We start from the raw sequence: 20,331 nt of genomic DNA, 5'->3' as shown, positions 1-20,331 counted from the left end.
GATGTACCTTTAGCCAGAGTGCGTGCATGGGTGTGTGTGTGTGTGTGTGTTGGCAGTGGGCGGAACACACAGCCCGTGTTTGTAGGAGGGCTTGCAGACAGGAATACTGGGAGACAGAGCAGAGGTTGCCCAGCACTGGGAACCAGCAGCTAAGTCCAAAGCAAGCTGCGGCAGATACTGCTGGGCCCCATGGCTGAGGAGGCCCTGAAGGAGACGGGGCTGGGCAAAAGGGCTGCTCCCCAGGATGACTCGGTGAGTGATGGGGAGGCAGTCCCCTCAGTCCTGGGGGGAGGAGGCCAACTGGGCCTTTCTGTCCTCCCTCGGGAGCTTTCTGTCCCAACCCAGCACCAGGACCACAAGCAGAGCGAGAAGCTGGCCGCCAAACTCTACTTCCTGGGGACATCACAGGGCCGAGGGCAGTGGACTCAGGGGTCAGGGGGACGGGGGTGGGGAGAGCGCCTCTGAGGTCACTTCCTGCCCTGGGCTGCGTTCCTACGGGGAGATGATGTTCTTGTGAGTGACTTCGGTTGATCCAGCTTTTTCCTGAATAAGGCTCCGTCACAGACATGGGTTACACGACCCAGGGACCCTGGGGTGTCTCTTCTGTCCATGTGGCTATCAAGGTCAGAGTCTCAGTGGCAGGAAAGTGACGAGACAGGATGGCAGCTGGCTTTGGGGGCACATCAGAACTTGGGCTCCATACACGGTCACAGCAGGCGGTCGTAGCTCCTGGAGAGAACTGGAAGGAACAGGCGACAAGCCGGGGAAGCTGAGAGGCGGGGCTGCGGGGTTCCTGCCCTCACTTTCCAGGAAAAATGTTTCCCTGGCAAATGGCCTCTGACTGAAATCAGGGCGTGGGTGGGATTTGAAGCAAGAGGTGAAATCAGAAGATAGAAAAGAAGCGAATCCCCACGCTCCAGCCCCACCTCAGGCCACCCTCTGATTCATCATTGCCAGCTGTGAGTGGGGACCAGAGGTAGGGACAGAAAGACGCAAAGGACCGAGGACTCCACACCACAGGAAGGGCCACAGGCCACCTGGACTGACCTTGAGTTGCTAGGACCCAACTTCGGTCGGGCCCCAGGGACCCACCACTCCTGCAGCCACAGCAGGGGACCAGCTCTGCTCTGGGAATCCCTCTTGGGGCCAATGCCTGCTGGGAATTGATTCCTAGAAGCCAGGACTGCAAGGGTCCCAGCTGCAAAGGAGATAAAGTCACCGGTGGCTCTGGGGGATACTTCCTGACACTTCAGCCCCCATAGCTTGGGATGCAAAGAACTGCCCAAATCAGACATCCAGGAATGTGTGCAGGCGCTGATGTTTCCAATTTCCTTGTTTCCAATTCCCTTTTCCAGTTTCCTTTTCCTGCTTCTCAAGGTGCCCAGTGAAGGCTGCCCCTCACGTTTATGGCACCTGGAAGGCAGCATAGGGCCATGTATCACAGGTCTGGATCCTTAATTAGTCAAGTTACGAGCTCTTAAATAAAATAGTTCCTCTCCTCTTACTCTGACATACCTTCTTCACAATGTGGAAGGCCAGGTGAAAACTGAGAAACTCTAGGACTGGTGGCTTCCCACCAGAGCCACGGCCTGTCCCCTTTCTCTGTCCAGGCCCAGCACCACAGTGACTTCACACTCCCCCCACATGGTCACCCCATCCTGCCCACCCTCACTCTATCCATACCCCCCCCCAGACAAATGCCCTCCTGGCCTGGGATGCCGGGAGGATGGGCCTGGGATGAGGTTCACGCAGGCCCAGGGAGCGACCTTGTGGCCATCTGCACAGGTACTTCTGGGGTTGTGGGTACCCAGAGTGGCAAGTGCCCTTGGCCCATAGACTCCCTCCCGGGTCCATGGGCAGGAGCCTGGCCAGAGGACAAGAGGGGCCCAGGCCTCAGGGTCAAGTCCTCAGCAGGTCCCTGCTTCCCCAAGGCACAGGCTCTTCATCTTGGAACAAGGACCGTGGGTTCTGGGCTCCCTGAGTCTTCTTCTGCTCCACCCTTCTGACTCAGGAATTTGCTCCGAAGTTAATACAAGGAGAAATTACAATGCAGCCCAGCAGGAGCCCAGCTGGTTACCTACAAACAAAGCTGCTCGTGCTTTTTGGGGTGTCACCTGTCAGAAATGCAAGTGATGTTCTGACAGTCACACTGATTAAGATGTCAGCTGAACAGATATTTAAGTATTTGAAAGACACAGAGAGTTTGTCAAAACCTCATGAAGAGTCTAACAAATCCTTCCTGGGAGCCAAGGAAAATATTTCAAAATGGAACAGAGGCCATGAATTCTCTTCTGAAAGCTGCAGCCCCAGATGGCCCAGTCCCTCAGTGGTGGCCTGTGTCTGCCACCTTGGCCCAGGGGGAAGGGAGGGTGAAGGCGCCGAGGAGCAGGGGGCATACATCCCTCTCCTTCCTTTTATCTGTCTCCCATCCCCAGGGCCCCCACCCGCTTTCACCTTCTGAAAGCTCCTGCCTGGAAGAGGGAAGCCCCTAGGCGTCAGGTCACTGCCACATATTGCGCCAGACTCCCAAATGTCCAGTGGTCCATTGTCAGCAGCCTCTGCCTCAAAATCTAACCTGGGGAGCTTCTGGCTCAGGTGTCTGTCCACTAAAGCAACTTCGGGGCTAACTCATATTTTGTACCAATCGACTAATATTCTTCCTGCAGACATTTCCTTTCTAAAAACAAGCAGGATGCATGTTCGCCCAAACGAGTCTTTCAGCAGTGGATAGCATTTCTGATAGCTGAACAAGGTAAATGGGAAAACCAGCCAGTGCAAATGCTGGTGGAGGAGAGTGGGAAGGTCAGGGCTGCAGGGCTCACCTGCCAGAATCCAGAGCAGCCCGTGAGCTCCCCAGGAGCTTCATTCTCCAACTCTGAGGACACGACCTCCCACCTCCGCCACCACTGGAGGCGCTGGCAGCTGGAGGGCGAGGTGAGAGTAGGATTCTGGAGTTCTCCTCTCAGACTCACTCTCTCAATCTGAAAACATTTTGAAAGATTTCAAGAAAGGCAGTTCAAAGAAGAGTGAACTCAACTGGGTCATTTTGCTGTACAGCAAAAATTGACAGAACTTTGTAAATCAACTATAATAGAAACAAACAAACAAAAAATGTATGTTTTTTGTGGCTATTTTAGGGCTGCGCCTGAGGCACATGGAGGTTCCCAGGATAAGGGTTGAATCAGAGCTGTAGCCACTGACCTACATCACAGTCAAGCAATGTCAGATCTGAGCCGCATCTACAATCTACATACACCACAGCTCATGGCAACACCAAATCCTTAACCCACTGAGCAAGGCCAGGGATTGAACCCACGTCCTCCCGGATCCTAGTTGGGTTTGTTAACCGCTGAGCCACAAAGAGAACTCCAGAAAAAATAAAAATCTTATTAAAAAAAAAAAAAAAAAGAAGTGTGAACTCCCATGTACCCATCACTAATTACCAATAGCTCTGACGCCCACCCCACCCCCTACTCACCGGGGCCACTTCCCCTGTATCCTTTCCTATACCCCACAGATAGCCCTTCTGCTGACTTAGCTGCCTCCTTTTCCCATGTTCTTCTGTATAATTTAGAATCTTGACTGTGCTAGTTCAAATATTAAAAAAGGTAAATAGCTGCTTCCACTCTCACCCAGAATTCTGGGGGCCACTCACCGTGGGTCTGCTGCAAACTGTCACCTGTATTTACTTCCCTCCACCTTCCTCTGGTCCCGACGCCCTTTTTAAGGACCTCTTACCTCCACCGCTGCAGGAATGCTTTGACAAAGACTGTTGGGTGGTGTTATCTTCACATAAGCCACAGGCATGTTGTTTCTACATAAAGCACACATGGTCTTTCACATACACAGTGAAGATTCACCTTGATCAGGTTCTCGAGGTCCGCCTGTCTCTCCACCTGGCCTGTCTTGCTCCAGCCTCATCACCTGTCTCATCCATTAAAACCTAAGCTTCTCAAAGGCGGTCTTTTTTGGAGTTCCCGATGTCATGCGGTAGAAACAAATCTGACTGGCATCCCCAAGCATGTGGATTTGATCCCTGGCCTCGCTCAGTGGGTTAAGGATCCAGCATTGCCGTGAACTGTGGTGCAGATCACAGATGTGGCTCAGATCTAGCATTGCTGTGGCTGTGGTGTAGGCTGGTAGCTGTAGCTCCGAATCGACCCCCAGCCTGGGCATCTCCATATGCCCCAGGTGCGGCCCTAAAAAAAAGACTGTCTTTTTGCCATCACATCCCAAACTCCAAGCCTAAAGCATGCCATAGGCTGCCTGTGTTTATCAGATGCTTGCTTGATTGACTGAAGGAACGCATCAGCGGGAGGATGGCCGTTCTGAGAGAGGAAGGCGGGAATCAAGAGGAATTTATTAATGAAGGCATACTTTCCCCTGCACTACTGCAAAGAAGGAAAAATTGAATGTGGTAAAAAAACGGAAATCTCCCTAGGCAGGTTCTTCCTTGCTTGGAGCTTGGTGATTTAAATGACTCAGTTGATAAAAGAGAAGGAATTCAGATCTGCAGGTGGTTACTATCATTCGACGTTATCAGCTGATACCCCGAGACATTGATCTGTTTGATGTACATGCAAATAAACCACACTCCAGCAACCGCAAGATGATGATGACAGTGATGGTGGCGGTGACGACGATGGGGATGATAGGGACTCCCTCTAACATCTCCCAACATGTTGGGAGCATTGTTGTGCAAAATTCCTTGTCAAAATAAGATGTGACTTTTCCAAGGGGTGGGTCTTCAGGGTGTCCTGAGCACTAGCTTGTTAACAGCTGTCTGCTTCACACACGCTGGGGACGGGATGTCTGTGTGGCGTGAGGATATTAAGCCAGATCCACGGAAGAGAAAGTTGAAGGCCAGCCCCCAGCTCAGGTCCTCCCCAAATGCAGAGGCTCACAAACTCTTTCCAGGCCACGATCTGGGTCTGATCCACCACAGGTTGCTTGCGCTCCGATTTCAGGGGTCTGGGGTTGAGCTTCTCTGGGGCTCGGGGCTGTGCTGGAGCGAAGCCCCAAAGCTCTCACTGCAGGGAAGGGGAGATGGGCCCTCATGGATGCTCCTGTTTACTCTGCGCCCTTGGGCTCCTCCTGCCCAAATCCATCTCTAGGTTATTCGGGACCTCACCCACACTCGCGCCGGCTCTCACCTCTCTGGGTCCCCTCCATCTGTTTTCTCCTATGTCTCCCTCCTTCCAAAGGATGCCCTCACCCGTCCTGTCTCCCAGCAGGGCCTCCAGGACAGTGTGTTCTCCTCTGAAAGTGACAACAGCCTGTACTTCACCTACAGCGGCCAGTCCAACACCTTGGAGGTCCGAGGTCTCACCTACCAGGTAGAGGCACAACTGAGCAGAGGGGGGAGGAGCAGGTGGAAGGCCAAGCATTTCCTCAAGCAGATGGGAAGGGTGAGCCCAGATGGGGGCCCTCTGCCCCAAGGACAGAGTCAAGGTCACGCTGATGCTTCATATGCTGGGGGCAACCACCCTGGAGACGTCCCTCAACTACATACAGCAGGAGGTTGACGGGCGTGCAAAAGAGAATGAGACCTTTGGAAAAACACAAAGCCAACCGTGTGAACCTGTGGGAAAAAAATCTCTAAAGCTCTTTTTCAAGTTTATATTTTGAAATACTTTTATAGTAGAGTTCCCATACATCTTTGGTCCACCCTCCCCTAATGCTATCATCTTGCTTACCCATAATCCAATGATCAAAACTAAGAAATTAACCATGGCGGGAGTTCCCATGGTGGCTCAGTGGTAACAAACCTGCCTAGTATCCATGAGGATGCAGGTTCAATCCCTGGCCTCCCTCAGTGGGTTAAGAATCCAGCATTGTCATGAGCTGTGGTGAAGGTCACAGAGGTGGCTCAGGTCTCGCGTTGCTGTGACTGGGCTCTTCCATATGCTGCAGATGCAGCCCTAAAAATAAAATTTCAAACAACTAATAAAACATTCCAAGTTCAAGGACCACTGGCCTTTCAGAGGCTCTCAGGAATCTTCTGGTCAGATTCAAAGAGCCCTATTTCCTACACCTCCCCAGGGCCAGATACTAGGTGACACAGATGGAGCCTGGTGGGGCCTGGGATGGTCACCCTCAGAAGACCAAGTCTGGCTTCCTGGGGAAGTAAAATAGAACAAGCTGACAAGCTACACCATCACTGTTCTCTGCTCTGCCACGTACTAGCTGTGTGACCTTGAGCAAGTTACTTCACTGCTCTGAGTCTCATCTGCAAACAGGGACTAAACAGTATATGTGTTATAGGTTTGCAGTGAGGACTGAATGAGATGAATGGACATGAACAGATTAATACAATGCCTTGCACATTCAATAAATTATTAGTAAATTACTATTGTTATTATTATTATTATTAAGTGAAGCCATCACTCTGCTTCGTGTTGTGTTTCTATTTCTATTCTGCTATTACTCATGCTTCCCAAGTCTTCTCTTCAGACTTGGAAATGGCAAAAAACAAAAAACGGAGTTCCCGTCGTGGCACAGTGGTTAATGAATCCAACTAGGACCCATGAGGTTGAGGGTTCGATCCCTGGCCTTGCTCAGTGGGTTAAGGATCCGGTGTTGCCATGAGTGTGGTGTAGGTCGCAGACACGGCTCAGATCCTGAGTTGCTGTGGCTGTGGCGTAGGCCAGCAGCTACAGCTCTGATTAGACCCCTGGCCTGGGAACCTCCATATGCCGTGGGAAGTGGCCCTAGAAAAGGCAAAAAGACAAAAAAGCAAAACAAAAACAAAAACAAAAAACAGACTTGGAAATGGCAGCTTCAGGTTCTCAGCCTGGTGGGGTCCACCTCCATGTTCAATAGAACCTGGGTGGGGGGCCCCTCAGGCCTGTTGTGTGTCAGCAGGAGGATGTCTGCTGGACAGCACCCAGCAGAAGTTGAAGCCCTCTGAGGAAACTCTTGATGTCTTCCCACAGGTGGACATGGCCTCCCAGGTGCCTTGGTTTGAGCAGCTGGCTCACTTTAAGATGCCCTGGACATCTCACAAGGACTCTTGTGAGCTGGGCCTTCAGAACCTGAGCTTCAAAGTGAGGAGCGGACAAATGCTGGCCATCATAGGGAGCTCAGGTAGCACTAGGGGCAAAGAGTGGGGCAATGGGTTCTCTCTCTCCTGGGATAGAGAGTGGTCCCTGGAACCAATGGGTATTCCTTGCAGAAGCCTTTGCTGACGGATAGAATAATATAGCAGAGTGGTGAAAACACAGGTTCTGGGTCTGACAGAGCTGGGTTCAAATCTCAGCTCCTCCACTTCCTAGCTCTCGGGTAATTGCTCCCCTTATGAATCCTGAGGGTGCCTCTTGAAGCTGCAACCAGAGGTTTGGTCCTTCATTAATACCAAGGTTAGGGCTTTCCAAGAGTACCAGGCAGCTTTGGAATTCAATGTTCTTCCCAGGGGACCCCCCCACCACAAGGCGCACTCATTCATCCCCAGATTAGATTCCTGCTTCAGTCAGAAAACTGGTAGGCACAGCTCCACTGGCAACTGACTTCTCAACTAACCCAAGTCTTAGCTCAACCTTCAACCCTTAGCAATGATCCAGATTTTTCAAGTGCTTCAAAAAGTCACTTACGCAGACCAGACTTAAAAGTACAGAACGCCAGGCCTGGAAGGAGCCTTGGAGAACTGAGATCATGCCCTTCACCGTATTTTCCCGTTCTTCTTACCAGCCTGGAAGCATCTTTAGAGGAGGGTTTTCAAATTATCTAGTTCTCCAGAGTTCTAGAGAGTCCTCCGGCTCCTATGCCATTCCTCCTTCATTCCACAGACGAGAAGATCAAAGAGGAATGATTCACCTAAGGACATACACTTAATGCAGAGCTAGAACCAGAACTCTGGTCTCCTGATGCGCAGATGTTTAAAAAAATTCAGTGGATTAGATTGTTAAGATCTTATTGGCTTTATTCAACCATTCATGAAATGGGCAGCATCCCATTTGGCAGGTAGAGTGTAGCTCTGGAGAGTTCCCATTGTGACTCAGCAGTAATGAACCCAACGAGTATCCATGAGAACAAAGGTTCAATCTCTGGCCTCACTCAGTGGGCTAAGGATCTGGCATCACCATGAGCTGTGGTGTAGGTCACAGACACAGCTCAGATCTGGTGTTGCTGTGGCTGTGGTGGAGGCCGGTGGCTGCAGGTCTGATAGGACCCCTAGTCTGGGAACCACCATATGCCTCAGGTGCAGCCCTAAAAGAGACAAAAAGTACAAAAAAGAAAGTAGCTCTGAAGGGGAGTTCCCTGTGTGCAGAGGATTAAGGATCTGGCATTGTCATTGCAGCGCCTCGGGCTGCTGCTGCTGCGAGGGTTTGATCCCTGGCCCAGGAACTTCCACATGCCATGAAAGAGGCCAAAAAAAAAAAAAAAAAAAAGGGAGAGAAAAGAAGAAAGTTGGGGTGTTCAGGCCCGATTGGCCAGTGTGGGAATACTGGGGTCTGAAGGCTGTGTCACCGTCCCTAGGGGCGGGTCACATCTGCAAGGACAGAGCAGTCCCGGGTGGCTGGAGAGTGCGATGGCAGCAGTGGATTCCAGGCTGCTCCCCACCCCCCACCCCCACCCCCGCCTCCTCCCCTAGAATCTCTGTTCTCAGGGATGTGTCTGGTGGCTTCTCAGGCTGCGGGAGAGCCTCTTTGCTAGACGTGATCACCGGTCGAGGCCCTGGCGGCAAGATTAAGTCCGGCCAAATCTGGATCAACGGGCAGCCCAGCACGCCGCAGCTGGTGAGGAAGTATGTGGCTCACGTGCGCCAGCACGACCAGCTGCTCCCCAACCTGACCGTCCGCGAGACCTTGGCATTTGTTGCCCAGTTGCGCCTGCCCAGAACCTTCTCCCAGGCCCAGCGTGACAAAAGGGTAACTAACAGACTCTGGTGACCCCCAAGAAGCCATGACGTCCTTCCCTGACCCTCCCTCCCTGCTTAAAGGTCCAGCCACAGGTCAAGTGTGAGCGACCCAGTTCACCATCGATCCAACTGAAAAAGTCCACCGTAACTCAGCCCCAGGCTTCCGTGGTTTTCAAAGCCCCATCATAGCCCCAAATGCGTGATGCATCTTTGCTTACTCTGTGCGGGCAGGGAGCGAGACATGGCCACGTTCCCAATGAGTTGCACCACGCTCGGCACGTGGGAGCTGCGCAGGATGTGTGTAAAGAATCAGGGACAAACATTGCAGCAGAGAAACGAAGGCTTGAGCTTTACACCCAGGCGTCCTCCTCCTTTGAGGTCCAAGATGCCGGGCCCCAGCAGGCTCCCCGTGGTCCTTCTAAAGCCCTGGGCACCTCCCTCCCCAGGTGGACGACGTGATCGCGGAGCTGCGGCTGCGGCAATGCGCCAATACGCGCGTGGGCAACACCTACATACGGGGCGTGTCGGGGGGCGAGCGGCGCAGGGTCAGCATCGCGGTGCAGCTGCTGTGGAACCCAGGTGAGGCGGGAGGGGCCGGCATCGCCCGCCTGGCTTAATCCGGTCCAGCTGGAGCCCTGCCCCTTCACCAGGCTTCTCTCTGTTGGGAAGGAATCCTCATTCTGGATGAACCCACGTCTGGGCTGGACAGCTTCACTGCCCACAACCTGGTGAAAACCCTATCCAGGCTGGCCAAAGGCAACAGGCTGGTGCTCATCTCCATCCACCAGCCCCGCTCCGACATCTTCAGGCTCTTTGACTTGGTCCTCCTGATGACGTCTGGCACCACCATCTACTTGGGGGCAGCCCAGCACATGGTCCAGTATTTCACCTCTGCCGGCCACCCCTGTCCTCGCTACAGCAACCCTGCTGACTTCTATGGTGAGCCAGCCAGGCCAGACGCATAGATCGGGCCTCCCCCACACCCCAAACCCTGCCAGGAGAGAAGCTCACAGAGGCTTCAGGAGAGCAGGACCAGGGATGGAGGCGGAGGGGCAGATGGGGTGTATTACCTGCTTCAGTTTGCCAAGCATCAAATGACCAGATGCTCAAAAAGCACCTTGGGACATAGCTACCCCTTGTGCGCAGGACAGATAAGAACCTTCTGAGAACTCCAAACCCGAGGCGGTGTCATCTAAGAGTGATTGGCTCAGTTTCTGGAACTGTGGCCTTTATTCAGATTCTGTAGGGAACTCAGGATATTTGAGGTCGGAAAGCCACCAGGAAATCTTTAAGCTGTGCCCTGGTGCCCCCACAGAGGCAGGGGCCCCAAAGGCGCTGGGTGGTGGTGGAGGGGGGCCCAGGGCACAAGCCAGCCCAGGGCCATTTGTGTGGTCTTGGCCAGTGAATCTCCAGATATGCAACTTCTGTTCAGCACCAGCCTTTCTGCTTGGGGTCCTGAGGCCTTAGCATCTGGCCCTCAATTTCTGTGGGGACAGCTGCTCTTCCAGGTGCCCTCCCTGAAAGCAGGGGCCTGGATCCTCAGTGCTGAGATCCTGAGGACTAAGGCCTGCTGTGGCTGCTGGACCAGCTGCATGGTTGTGCCTGGGCCAAGGAAAGCAAGCTGTCACTTGTCCTAAACATGGGTCACCTGGAGTCACCCAGCCTTCCTCCCAGGCCTCCCTGATAAACTTGATGATAAGGACCAACTCCTTAAAGCCAGACACTATGCCACAGGTGCCAAGCACCCACAACCTGGTGAAAACCCTATCCAGGCTGGCCAAAGGCAGGGCCACAAGGGCCATGGTTGTCTTCGGCCTTACAAATGAGAAGGCCAGAGTCCTCAGACGAAAAGTGCAGAACTCCTGTGCCCAGCCCCTCCCTGCCTCCTGGCCCTTGTCCTCACCCTCCTCCCAGCACCCACTTGCCAACCCTCCCCTAGGAGGACAGGTCACTCTCTGTGTCCCACCAGCCCTCACCCTCTACGCTTAAACTGCGTGAACTCATCTGTGCTCAGGTGCCAGCCTGGCTTCCTGCCAGTGTGTCATTCTTTGGCTGCCCATCCCCAGATAAGAGGGCAAAGTGTACCTGCCAGCTTGGCCACTGTGAGACATGTGCAATAACCCTAGAGAAGAGTTACTGGAAGTCAGGTGCCCAGATCTGAACAAAATGTTTTCCTCTTCTTTCTTCCTCTTTTCTTTTCTTTTTTTTCATTTTTGGCTGCCCCGCCAAAATGGAGTTCTAGAACTTCAAATCTGAGCAGAAGTTGCGACCTAAGCTGGCTGCAATGGCAGCAACGCTGGATCCTTAACCCATTGTGCCAGGCTACGGGGAGTGAACTCACATGCCAGCACGCCCAAGACACCGCTGATCCCATTGCGCCACAGCGGAGCCCCTGAAAAAAAAAAGTTTTCCTTTTTTTTTTGTCTTTTCTAGGCCCTCACCTGCCACATATGGAGGTTCCCAGGCTAGGGGTTGAATCAGAGCTGTAGCCACTGGCCTACACCACCGCCACAGCAACGCAGGATCCAAGCCGCGTCTGCAAACTACACCACAGCTCATGGTAACGCCGGATCCTTAACCCACTGAGCAAGGCCAGGGATTGAACCTGCAACCTCTTGGTTCCTAGTCGGATTCATTAACCACTGAGCCATGACGGGAATTCCCTTCCTTTTCTTAATTTTACACCATTATCATTGGAGGGGTGCACTTGCCCACAAGCCCCAGGGCGGGTGCCCTGCACCGATCCAGGCTGCATGGCCTGGCAGTGCCCCAAAGAATCCGGTGTTTGAAGTTATGGCCCTGCACACAGACGGGACCCTGCGTGGTTTACAAGGCCCCTCTGAGACATGATCCCGCCTTGAGTCTCGTCATGAAAATGGGGAGGAGGGAAAAGGCAGAGAGGTTAAGAGGGAGCTCCCCCGATTCCCCGAGGGAGGAATAGAGGGAGGGGAGGCTTAGGAAGGGACCGGCAGGTGAGACTCTCTGGCACTTCAGGGGCCCCGGGAGAGGAGGGCTGTGGTCTGGGGCTACCAGGTGTTCCCGAAGGGGTGACGAGGAGGGAGTGTAGCCCTGCCTGGTTCTCCAGCTGGTGGTGCTGGCTCCTTCCTCCTGGGGCAGTGAGAAGTATATTTGGCTGGATCCTGGCACCCTCCAGCCAAAACATGTTTCCCTTTTGGGCAGGCTGCTTGGGAAGCCAAATGACTAAATTTACAGTGAGAGCTTGAGCTGCGAGGAGCCCAGCTGGTCAGCCTCCCCCTGGCCTGCCCATAGCAGGCACATTTGTGAAGCTGAGTCCTCATAGCGAGCCTCTTGGATGGCTGGAGTGGGAGCCAGGGCATCGCTGTGCCACCCCAAAGCCTCCTTCCCTGTCCTGGCAATGTCCCCCTCATGAGCCTGGCTGGTGGGACCAGGGCCAGTGCTCACAGGGCCTCTGCTGATCCACCTGCCCTTCCCCTGAGGCTGGGTTTCTGTGGATGTGGGGGACAGCCCCGGGCTGGGCTCTCTGCCTCTCTCTGCTCTGACCATCCCTTCGTGGTCCCCTCTCAGAGGCTGGGGAGCACGTCCCAGGGTCCTCAAGGGCTGACCAGCTTCGTGGGCTGGGCTTGCACTGAGCTCCTGTGGGGACTGGGTCACCTGTGGCCCCACCCCTTCTGCTTACAGTGGACTTGACCAGCATCGACAGGCGAAGCCGAGAGCAGGAAGTGGCCACCAGGGAGAAGGCTCAGTCACTTGCGGCCTTGTTTCAAGAAAAAGTGCGTGGCTTCGATGACTTTCTGTGGACGGCGGAGCCAAGGGCACAGGGTGTGAGCCCTTGCGTGCAGAGGTGAGACAGCTGGGTGGCTCTGGGTGGAGAGTGTCCTGCAGAAGGTGGCCACCCCACACCCCCATGACACACTCTGTCTCCTGACAGCCCGGCTTCCCGGAGTGACACCAACGCCTTCCAGACCCCCACCAAGCTCCCACCCATACTGCAGTTTGCCACACTGATCCGGTAATTGTCTGCCATTTCATCACCCAGCTGAACCCCCAGAGTCTTTGCTGTATCAAATTAAGCCCTTTGGATCTAAAGTGAATTTGAGGAGTTCCCATCGTGGCTCAGTGGTTAACAAATCCAACTAAGAACCATGAGGTTGTGGGTTTGATCTCTGGCCTCGCTCAGTGGGTTAAGGATCCGGCGTTGCCGTGAGCTGTGGTGTGGGTCGCAGACATGGCTTGGATCCCGCATTGCTGTGGCTCTGGTGTAGACCGGTGGCTACAGCTCCAATCGACCCCTAGCCTGGGAACCTCCATATGCCACGGGAGCAGCCCTAGAAAAGGCAAAAAAAGACAAGAAAAAAATAAATAAATAAAATGAATTTGAAGGAGGAATTTGAATTTGAAAAGGTAGAATCATTTGAAAAAAAACCCAGCACCAGTCCTCCAGGTTGTACAGAGCACTCTGTTACTTTGACTCCTTAAACAAAATCAGAATTTCCTTACTAGCCAGGTGATGGCAGAAATCACCCAGAATCATTGTGAAAAACTCAGACGATACAGTGGAAATGCATGTAGTTCTATAACCTCTTCCCCCACCCCCCACTTAGAATAGGGCCTCTACCTCCCACCTGGTTAGGTTGTCTTCAGCTTTCCCTGTCTAACCATAATAAATTTATCCATGAAGTCCATATTGATGGTCAGATTATCTTCAGGCATTTGGTATTACACGTAATGCTATGCCAGGCATCCTGGTACATGCATCTTTTTGCTCCTGATTGCATCTTTCTTCAGGATAATTTTTTTTTTTTTTTGTCTTTTTGCTATTTCTTGGGCCACTCCCGAGGCATATGGAGGTTCCCAGGCTAGGGGTCAAATCGGAGCTATAGCCGCCGGCCTACACCACAGCCACAGCAACGCGGGATCCGAGCCGTGTCTGCAACCTACACCACAGCTCACGGCAACACCGGATCCTCAACCCACTGAGCAAGGGCAGGGATCAAACCTGCAACCTCATGGTTCCTAGTTGGATTTGTTAACCACTGATCCATGAAGGGAACTCCAGGATAACTTTTTTTTTTTTTTTTTTGCTTTTTAGGGCTGCACCTGTGGCATATGGAGGTTCCCAGGCTAGGGGTCGAATCAGAGCTGTGTCTGTGACCTACACCACAGCTCATGGCAATGCCAGATCCTTAACCCACTGAGTGAGGCCAGGGATCGAACCTGTGTCCTCATGGACGGTAGTCAGATGTGTTTCCGCTGTGCCACGATGGGAACTCCGTCAGGGTAACTTCCTTAAATAAAATTGCAAGGCTGATGCCTTGGCCACAAGAGTCACAATCATTTACTGAGCACCTGCTGGGAGACAGATGCAAGCATCAGTTATTGCCTCTGGTCCTCAGAGAAACTCTGTGGGCCCTGCTCTCTCCCGATTTTACAGAGGAGGAAATTGAGGTTTACAGAGATTAAAGAACGTTGCCAGGGCCACAGTGCCAGGGACTGTTGTTCCCTTGGGACGTCTCTCTTTTGTTTTCTAAGTCGTCAGATTTCCAATGACTTCCGAGACCTGCCGACCCTCCTCATCCACGGGGTGGAGGCCTGCCTGATGTCTCTGATCATCGGCTTCCTCTACTACGGCTACGGGGCCATCAAGGTGTCCTTCATGGACATGTCCGCCCTCTTGTTCATGATCGGAGCGCTCGTCCCTTTCAATGTGATCCTGGATGTCATCTCCAAATGTAAGTGTGACCTGTGTCCATGACCCACACCTGGAGCAGCCTCGGCTGTGCTCAGAGCTGGTCCAAGGCGGCCTTAAGTGCCTCTGAGCTCCTGGAGAAAACGGGTTTGCTCGGACACTTCATCCTGACTGTGAAATAAAAGATGATGGTGGTTTCTCGGGAGGTCCCTGATGGTCTGGGTTTCAGTTCCTGGTCTGGGAACTAAGATCCATGTCAAGCTGCTGTGCACCAAAGCCAAAAACAGAGAGTGAGAGAGAGAAAGGGTTGCTTTTAACGTGTGAACATTAACATTAGTGTGCACAGGAGAACGATTCCCGAGGAGTCTGCGGCCCTCCTGCCCTAGCAGGAGTTATACGGACAGCGATGCCCGAGCCACGGAATTACAACATCTTAATTGGGATCTAAATCTGCCTGTGTGTTTTTTTTTAATAGAAGACATTTAGGCAATAAAACTATTTCAAATTGTACTGAGACTTGGAAACAGACACGTGATACATGAATTTTACGTTTTCATTCTCCTTTCCTCCCCTTTTTAGGCCACTCGGAGAGGGCGTTGCTTTACCATGAACTAGAAGATGGGCTGTACACTGCTGGGCCATATTTCTTTGCCAAGGTGACTGGTCAGGCCTGAGAGGGAATGGCTGCCCTGGGTTGGAGGAGGGGCAGAAAACGCTGCCCAACGTTGTACAGAAGTTACGGGGAAGGAAAGCATTTTGCTCAACTGTCAGGCCCTTCATCATCTGTGGTTGCAGATGCCACATTCCTTAGGGAAGTTTCAGAGACCATATTTTAAAACATTTGCCAGAAGGCCAGGACCACGGACCAGGAACAATATTTTTCTGGTCACCAGAAACCTACCAAAGAAGAAGGGAAACATGGAACATTCTTCACCTGTCTAGTCTCCCTGCATCCCTGGGAAGCAGGTCAGACAGGTATGCCTGTCCTCACTTCAAGGGAGTGGAGGCTCAGAGTTCCCGCGGTGGCTCACAAGTAATGGACCCAACCAGTATTCATGAGGATGTGGGTTCGATCCCTGGCCTCGCTCAGTGGGTTAAGGATCCGGTGTTGCCATGAGCTGTGGTGTAGGTCACAGACACGGCTGGGATCCCACGTCGTGGCGGTGGTGTAGGCTGGCGGCTACAGCTCCAATTCGACCCCTAGCCTGGGATCTTCCACATGCAGTGGGTGCGGCCCTAAAAAGAACACCAACCAAAAAAGGAAGGCTCAGAGAGGTGATGTGACTGTCTCAAGGCCACACAGCCACCAGGTCTGGGCAGGCAGGGTGGGGACTTGAAACCAGGTCTTAGGAGAGCAGATACCCTACTGCCGTTTTCACTGAGCCACGTGCCCCCCGGGAGGAAGCTGCTCTGGTCTGCCCCAGGGGGAGAGCGCGTGGCATCTGCAGGGAGAAGCCAGCGGTGAGCTCACGCCCCGGTGTCCCACACAGCTGTACCCACTGGCCCACCACCTGTTCTACCGCCATCGCTATCAGGAGGGGAGGTTGCGTCCTTGGGCGCTGCCACCTTTGCGCATTTCCCAAACGATAGCCAGTGAAGGCGTTGGCTCCCCATCCTTGCGAGCGCTGTCTTTGCAGATCCTGGGGGGGCTTCCTGAGCACTGTGTCTACATCATCATCTACGGGATGCCCACCTACTTGCTGACGGACCTGCGCCCAGGCCTCGAGCCCTTCCTGCTGCACTTCATGCTGGTGTGGCTGGTGGTCTTCTGCTGCAGGATGATGGCCCTGGCCACCGCCGCCCTGCTCCCCACCTTCCACATGTCCTCCTTCTTCGGCAATGCCCTCTACAACTCCTTCTACCTCACCGGGGGCTTCATGATAAGCTTGGACAACCTGTGGATAGGTGAGACCTGCTCCCCTCACCAGTCAGGCTTTGGGTCAGCCTGCTTTCCCTGGAGAGGAGAGCTCAGCGCTTAGGTCCAGCTCCCGGCTGGCCCTTCTGGGAGCAGGTGCCTGGGCCGGTTCACCTGCAGGCCAAGGGAATGCCTCCGTGGCGGGGGTGGGATGGCAGCAGATGGCACCTTCTCATTTGACACCTGGGGACCACCCTTGACTTTCTCTCACTCTCTATGTCACCAGTGAGCCAAATCTGTTCTGCCTCCCATGTCTTACTGAAAGATCCTGGGCCACTGTGAGAGTCCAGTGTCTGTCACCCTGCTTCCTCCATGTCCCTCGCAACCCTCACCCAGGCAGCCTGAGCTTCCCGAGGTGCAAATCCAGTCACTGTTGTATTCGAGTGGCTCCTGGGCTGCTCATTCCCCGCTGCCTCTACCCAGGTGTTCTGAAACCCCTCAAGACACTCCACGCTCTTGCAGTAGAGCCTGTGTGTCCCTGCTCTGTGGAAACGCCATGACCCCCCTTCTATGGGCCTTTCCTGACCATCCCAGGCAGGGTTCATTGTTTTCTCCGCTGCCCCGAACCGTGATACCTCCTCAGGGTCAGGGTCCAGACTCAGTCATCTCTAGTTTGGGGTCCTGGGTCTCCACAGTCCATAGGCTCCATGAAGCTGAGCACGTGCTGGACACCTGATTCAGTTACTTTCTAAAGTTATTATGGATCAACCACGTGGTGACCCCGAGGCTACTTGGCCCTCCTGCCCCAGTCCATGTCCCAAGCTTTCGCCCTCCGCCCTTTCACTCTTCTGTCCGCCCCCTTCTCCTTGGTCCTTCAGGGGACCTGCTGCCCCTGGATCAGAGCCCCTCCCCAGTCCCACTTCCCAGGGACAGGTGGTTAGTCCACGTGAGTGATGTCACTCGCCTCTCACCGTCTCCAGTGCCCGCGCTGATTTCCAAGGTGTCCTTCCTCCGATGGTGCTTTGAAGGGTTGATGAAGATCCAGTTGGGTGGGCTCACTTACCACATGGCAGCTGGCAACCTCACCATCCCTATCCCAGGAGACGCAGTAAGTAGCTGAGGTCTTGGATGCTAGATAGACGGCAGCCATATGAGCCTCTTCTTAAGGAGCTCACTGTTGTCTGTGTCCCCAGATCCTCAATGCCATGGGCCTGAACTCCTACCCGCTCTACGCCATCTACTTGATTGTCATCGGCATCAGTGGTGGCTTCATGGTCCTGTACTATATATCCTTAAGATTCATCAAACAAAATCTACTCAAGACTGGTGATTCAAGCCCAGACTCCTGCCGACCCGGTGGCGGACCCAAGCAGGGCCTTCAAACTGCATGTTCTTCCTCCCAAGGAGTCCCTTCCCAGGGAACCAGGATGACCCGAGAACAGGAAGCTCAGCCACCTCTGGCCCACGGTGCTGCATTGGCACAGGCTGGCCACAGGATGGCAGTAGAATAAAGACAGTCAAAAGGGATTTCTGATCACCCACCGGGGCTCGCGATTACTGGAAACATGAAAAACACACTTGGGGACGCTTACAACGCCACTAATTTATTTCCTTTTGCTATGTATTTGTATAGGCAACTAATACAAGATGGGAGCAAATTAGGTATGAATTGAGTAGTTCAGCTATGCGGAAACAATGACATAATAGCTAGTGGAATATTTGGCCTCATCTTCCAGGGTCCCCAAACTCTGTTGAGCCCCTCTCAATACAGAAAACGACCTAAAACCTACCAGCGGGATGCCATCCCCTCTTTTTGTGTGGGGCCACAGGCGCCAGAAGCCAAATTGAACAAAATTAAAAAAGTCTTGAGAAATTGCACCAGGTCAGCACAAAACTCTTATTTAAGTGGATGATATTTAATTCCCTATTAAAACAAACACCCTTTGTGGTGGGCAGCACCCCATGTTATAGATGAAAAAACTGAGGCACAGATTGTTTGCTAAGTGAGGTCCCGGGGGCTACCAGGTTGTGGAGTCGGTCACGTGGGTCAGAAACACCTTTGAGACCCTGAGGAGTTAAGAGGGCAGAAGGAGCCACCCTAAGCCTTGGAAGCCTAGTGGGGTTCCCGACGATGAGGTATATAGACACGGTGTCAGCGCAGCCAGGCCTCTTACGGTTGCAACTCACTGGCCCTGCCTGGATCTAAGGACCAGCCCAGAACCTTTCACAGCGGCCACGTATGGGACGGAGCAGGCCTAGGTCACACACTGCATGCTTGAGCCTTGAGGACCAGCTGACCCAAAACGGATGCACAGAAAGCAGGGAGGGAATTATCCCCAAAGGAAAACCTCTGGAACCAAAAGAGGAGGGAAGGTAGAAGTTTAGGCAGCAAACAGTGACCGATCACCATGAGTTTCCTAGTCCCCTGCTGCCTTCAGTGTTGTCCCTGAGCTGGCAGCAGGGGCCTCCCCTGGGAGCTGCTTAGACTGGCCGAACTCAAGGCCACAGCCAGACCCACTGAATCAGAATCTGTATTTTAAAAAGACCCTCAGATGATGTGTCTGCACAATCAGGCTCAAGAGCAGTGCTTACTTAGTGCACTGCCTTTGTACAACACAACCATCAAAACTCGGGATATTCTCGTCGTTACAGTGTAACACTGCACATGCCCCTGTCTCATCACCACCATCCAAAGGGCAGACTCCACTCAAGACTCCCTTACTGTTCTGACAATGTCCTTCCTGGCAAAATGATGCAGATCAGGATCAGATGTTGCATCTAGCGGTCAATTCTCTTTGGTCACTTCAGTTTAGAACAATCCTCAGCTTTTCCCTGACTCCCATGACCCTGACACAGGAAGATTTTGCAGAATATCTCTAGATTTGGTTTGTCTGATAGAGTCTCATGATTAAATTCAGGTTGTGAGCCTTTGGCAGGAATATCACAGAGGAGATGGGTCTTTTTTTTTTTTTTTTTTTTTTTTTTGGTCTTTTTAGGGCTATACCCATGGCATATGGAAGTTCCCAGGCTAGGGGTTGAATTGGAGCTACAGCTGCTGGCCTACACCACAGCCACAGCAACGTGGGATCCGAGCAGTGTCTATGACCTACACAGCAGCTCATGGTACAAGGCCAGGATCGAACCCCTTGTCCTCATGCATCCTAATCGGGTTCATTACCACTGAGCCACAACAGGAACTCCCAGGATGGGCCCTTCTTGATGCATCCTATCAGTGGCTCATGATTTCAATTTGTCCCCAACTGAGATTGACTTTGATCCCTTGATCAAAGGGGTGCCTACCAGGCTTCTCCACAGTCAAGTCAATGATTTTCCCTCCTCTTGCAATTAATAAAGCATTTGTAGTCAGGTGTTTTGAAGCTGTGTAAATGGCCTCTTTCTCATCAGACTTTCCATGTGTTTACTTTAAAATCTATATATCAGGAGTTCCCGTCATGGCGCAGTGGTTAACGAATCCGACTAGGAACCATGAGGTTGCGGGTTCGGTCCCTGCCCTTGCTCAGTGGGTTAATGATCTGGCGTTGCCATGAGCTGTGGTGTAGGTTGCAGACGCAGCTTGGATCCCGCGTTGCTGTGGCTCTGGCGTAGGCCAGTGGCTACAGCTCCGATTCGACCCCTAGCCTGGGAACCTCCATATGCTGCGGGAGCGGCCCAAAGAAAGCAAAAAGACAAAAAAAATAAAATAATAAAATAAAATAAAATAAAATCTATATATCAGTATAGACTTGTGGTTTCCTATGTTGTCCCACGGGTTATAATCTTTTACTATCGTTATTCATTTTGATGTGCAAATTGTCCCTGACTTGACCATGGGAGCTCATTCAAGCTGGCTTCTGTCTCCTTTTGACACATCCCCATCATTCTCTGAATACTTTTACGACAAAGTGTTTCAGGCTCATCTTGTACTCTCCTACCCCCTAGTCATGGAAGCAG

General features: G+C 52.8%; 1 protein-coding gene across 2 annotated transcripts; it reads left to right on the top strand.

Annotated features, from left to right (window-relative positions):
* On the top strand, window positions 70–19,319 carry ABCG8 (ATP binding cassette subfamily G member 8). 2 transcript variants are annotated; one of them, XM_021087570.1, is made up of 13 exons: window positions 70–252; window positions 5,235–5,336; window positions 6,936–7,086; window positions 8,629–8,867; window positions 9,304–9,436; window positions 9,527–9,796; window positions 12,518–12,680; window positions 12,768–12,848; window positions 14,369–14,568; window positions 15,105–15,181; window positions 16,163–16,430; window positions 17,361–17,488; window positions 17,574–19,319. In XM_021087570.1, the coding sequence occupies exons 1-13, from the start codon at window positions 190–192 to the stop codon at window positions 17,889–17,891; spliced, it is 2,193 nt and encodes a 730-aa protein (XP_020943229.1). In that variant the 5' UTR covers window positions 70–189; the 3' UTR covers window positions 17,892–19,319. The 2 variants fall into 2 exon arrangements, with proteins under 2 accessions (XP_020943229.1, XP_020943228.1); XM_021087569.1 differs by having other exon boundaries at window positions 72–252; window positions 5,232–5,336.

This window comes from Sus scrofa, chromosome 3 (genome assembly GCF_000003025.6).
Source record: "Sus scrofa isolate TJ Tabasco breed Duroc chromosome 3, Sscrofa11.1, whole genome shotgun sequence".
In the NCBI taxonomy this organism is placed as follows: domain Eukaryota; kingdom Metazoa; phylum Chordata; class Mammalia; order Artiodactyla; family Suidae; genus Sus; species Sus scrofa.
This window is presented reverse-complemented; position numbering and strand designations above follow the sequence as displayed.

Excerpts from the sequence above, each read along its gene's own strand:
- ABCG8 (XM_021087569.1), top strand. The coding sequence starts at position 190 with ATGGCTGAGGAGGCCCTGAAGGAGACGGGGCTGGGCAAAAGGGCTGCT. Across the intron at positions 12,849-14,368 it reads CAGTTTGCCACACTGATCCG|TCGTCAGATTTCCAATGACT; the intron begins GTAATTGTCTGC and ends TTGTTTTCTAAG. Across the intron at positions 15,182-16,162 it reads GGCCATATTTCTTTGCCAAG|ATCCTGGGGGGGCTTCCTGA; the intron begins GTGACTGGTCAG and ends CTGTCTTTGCAG.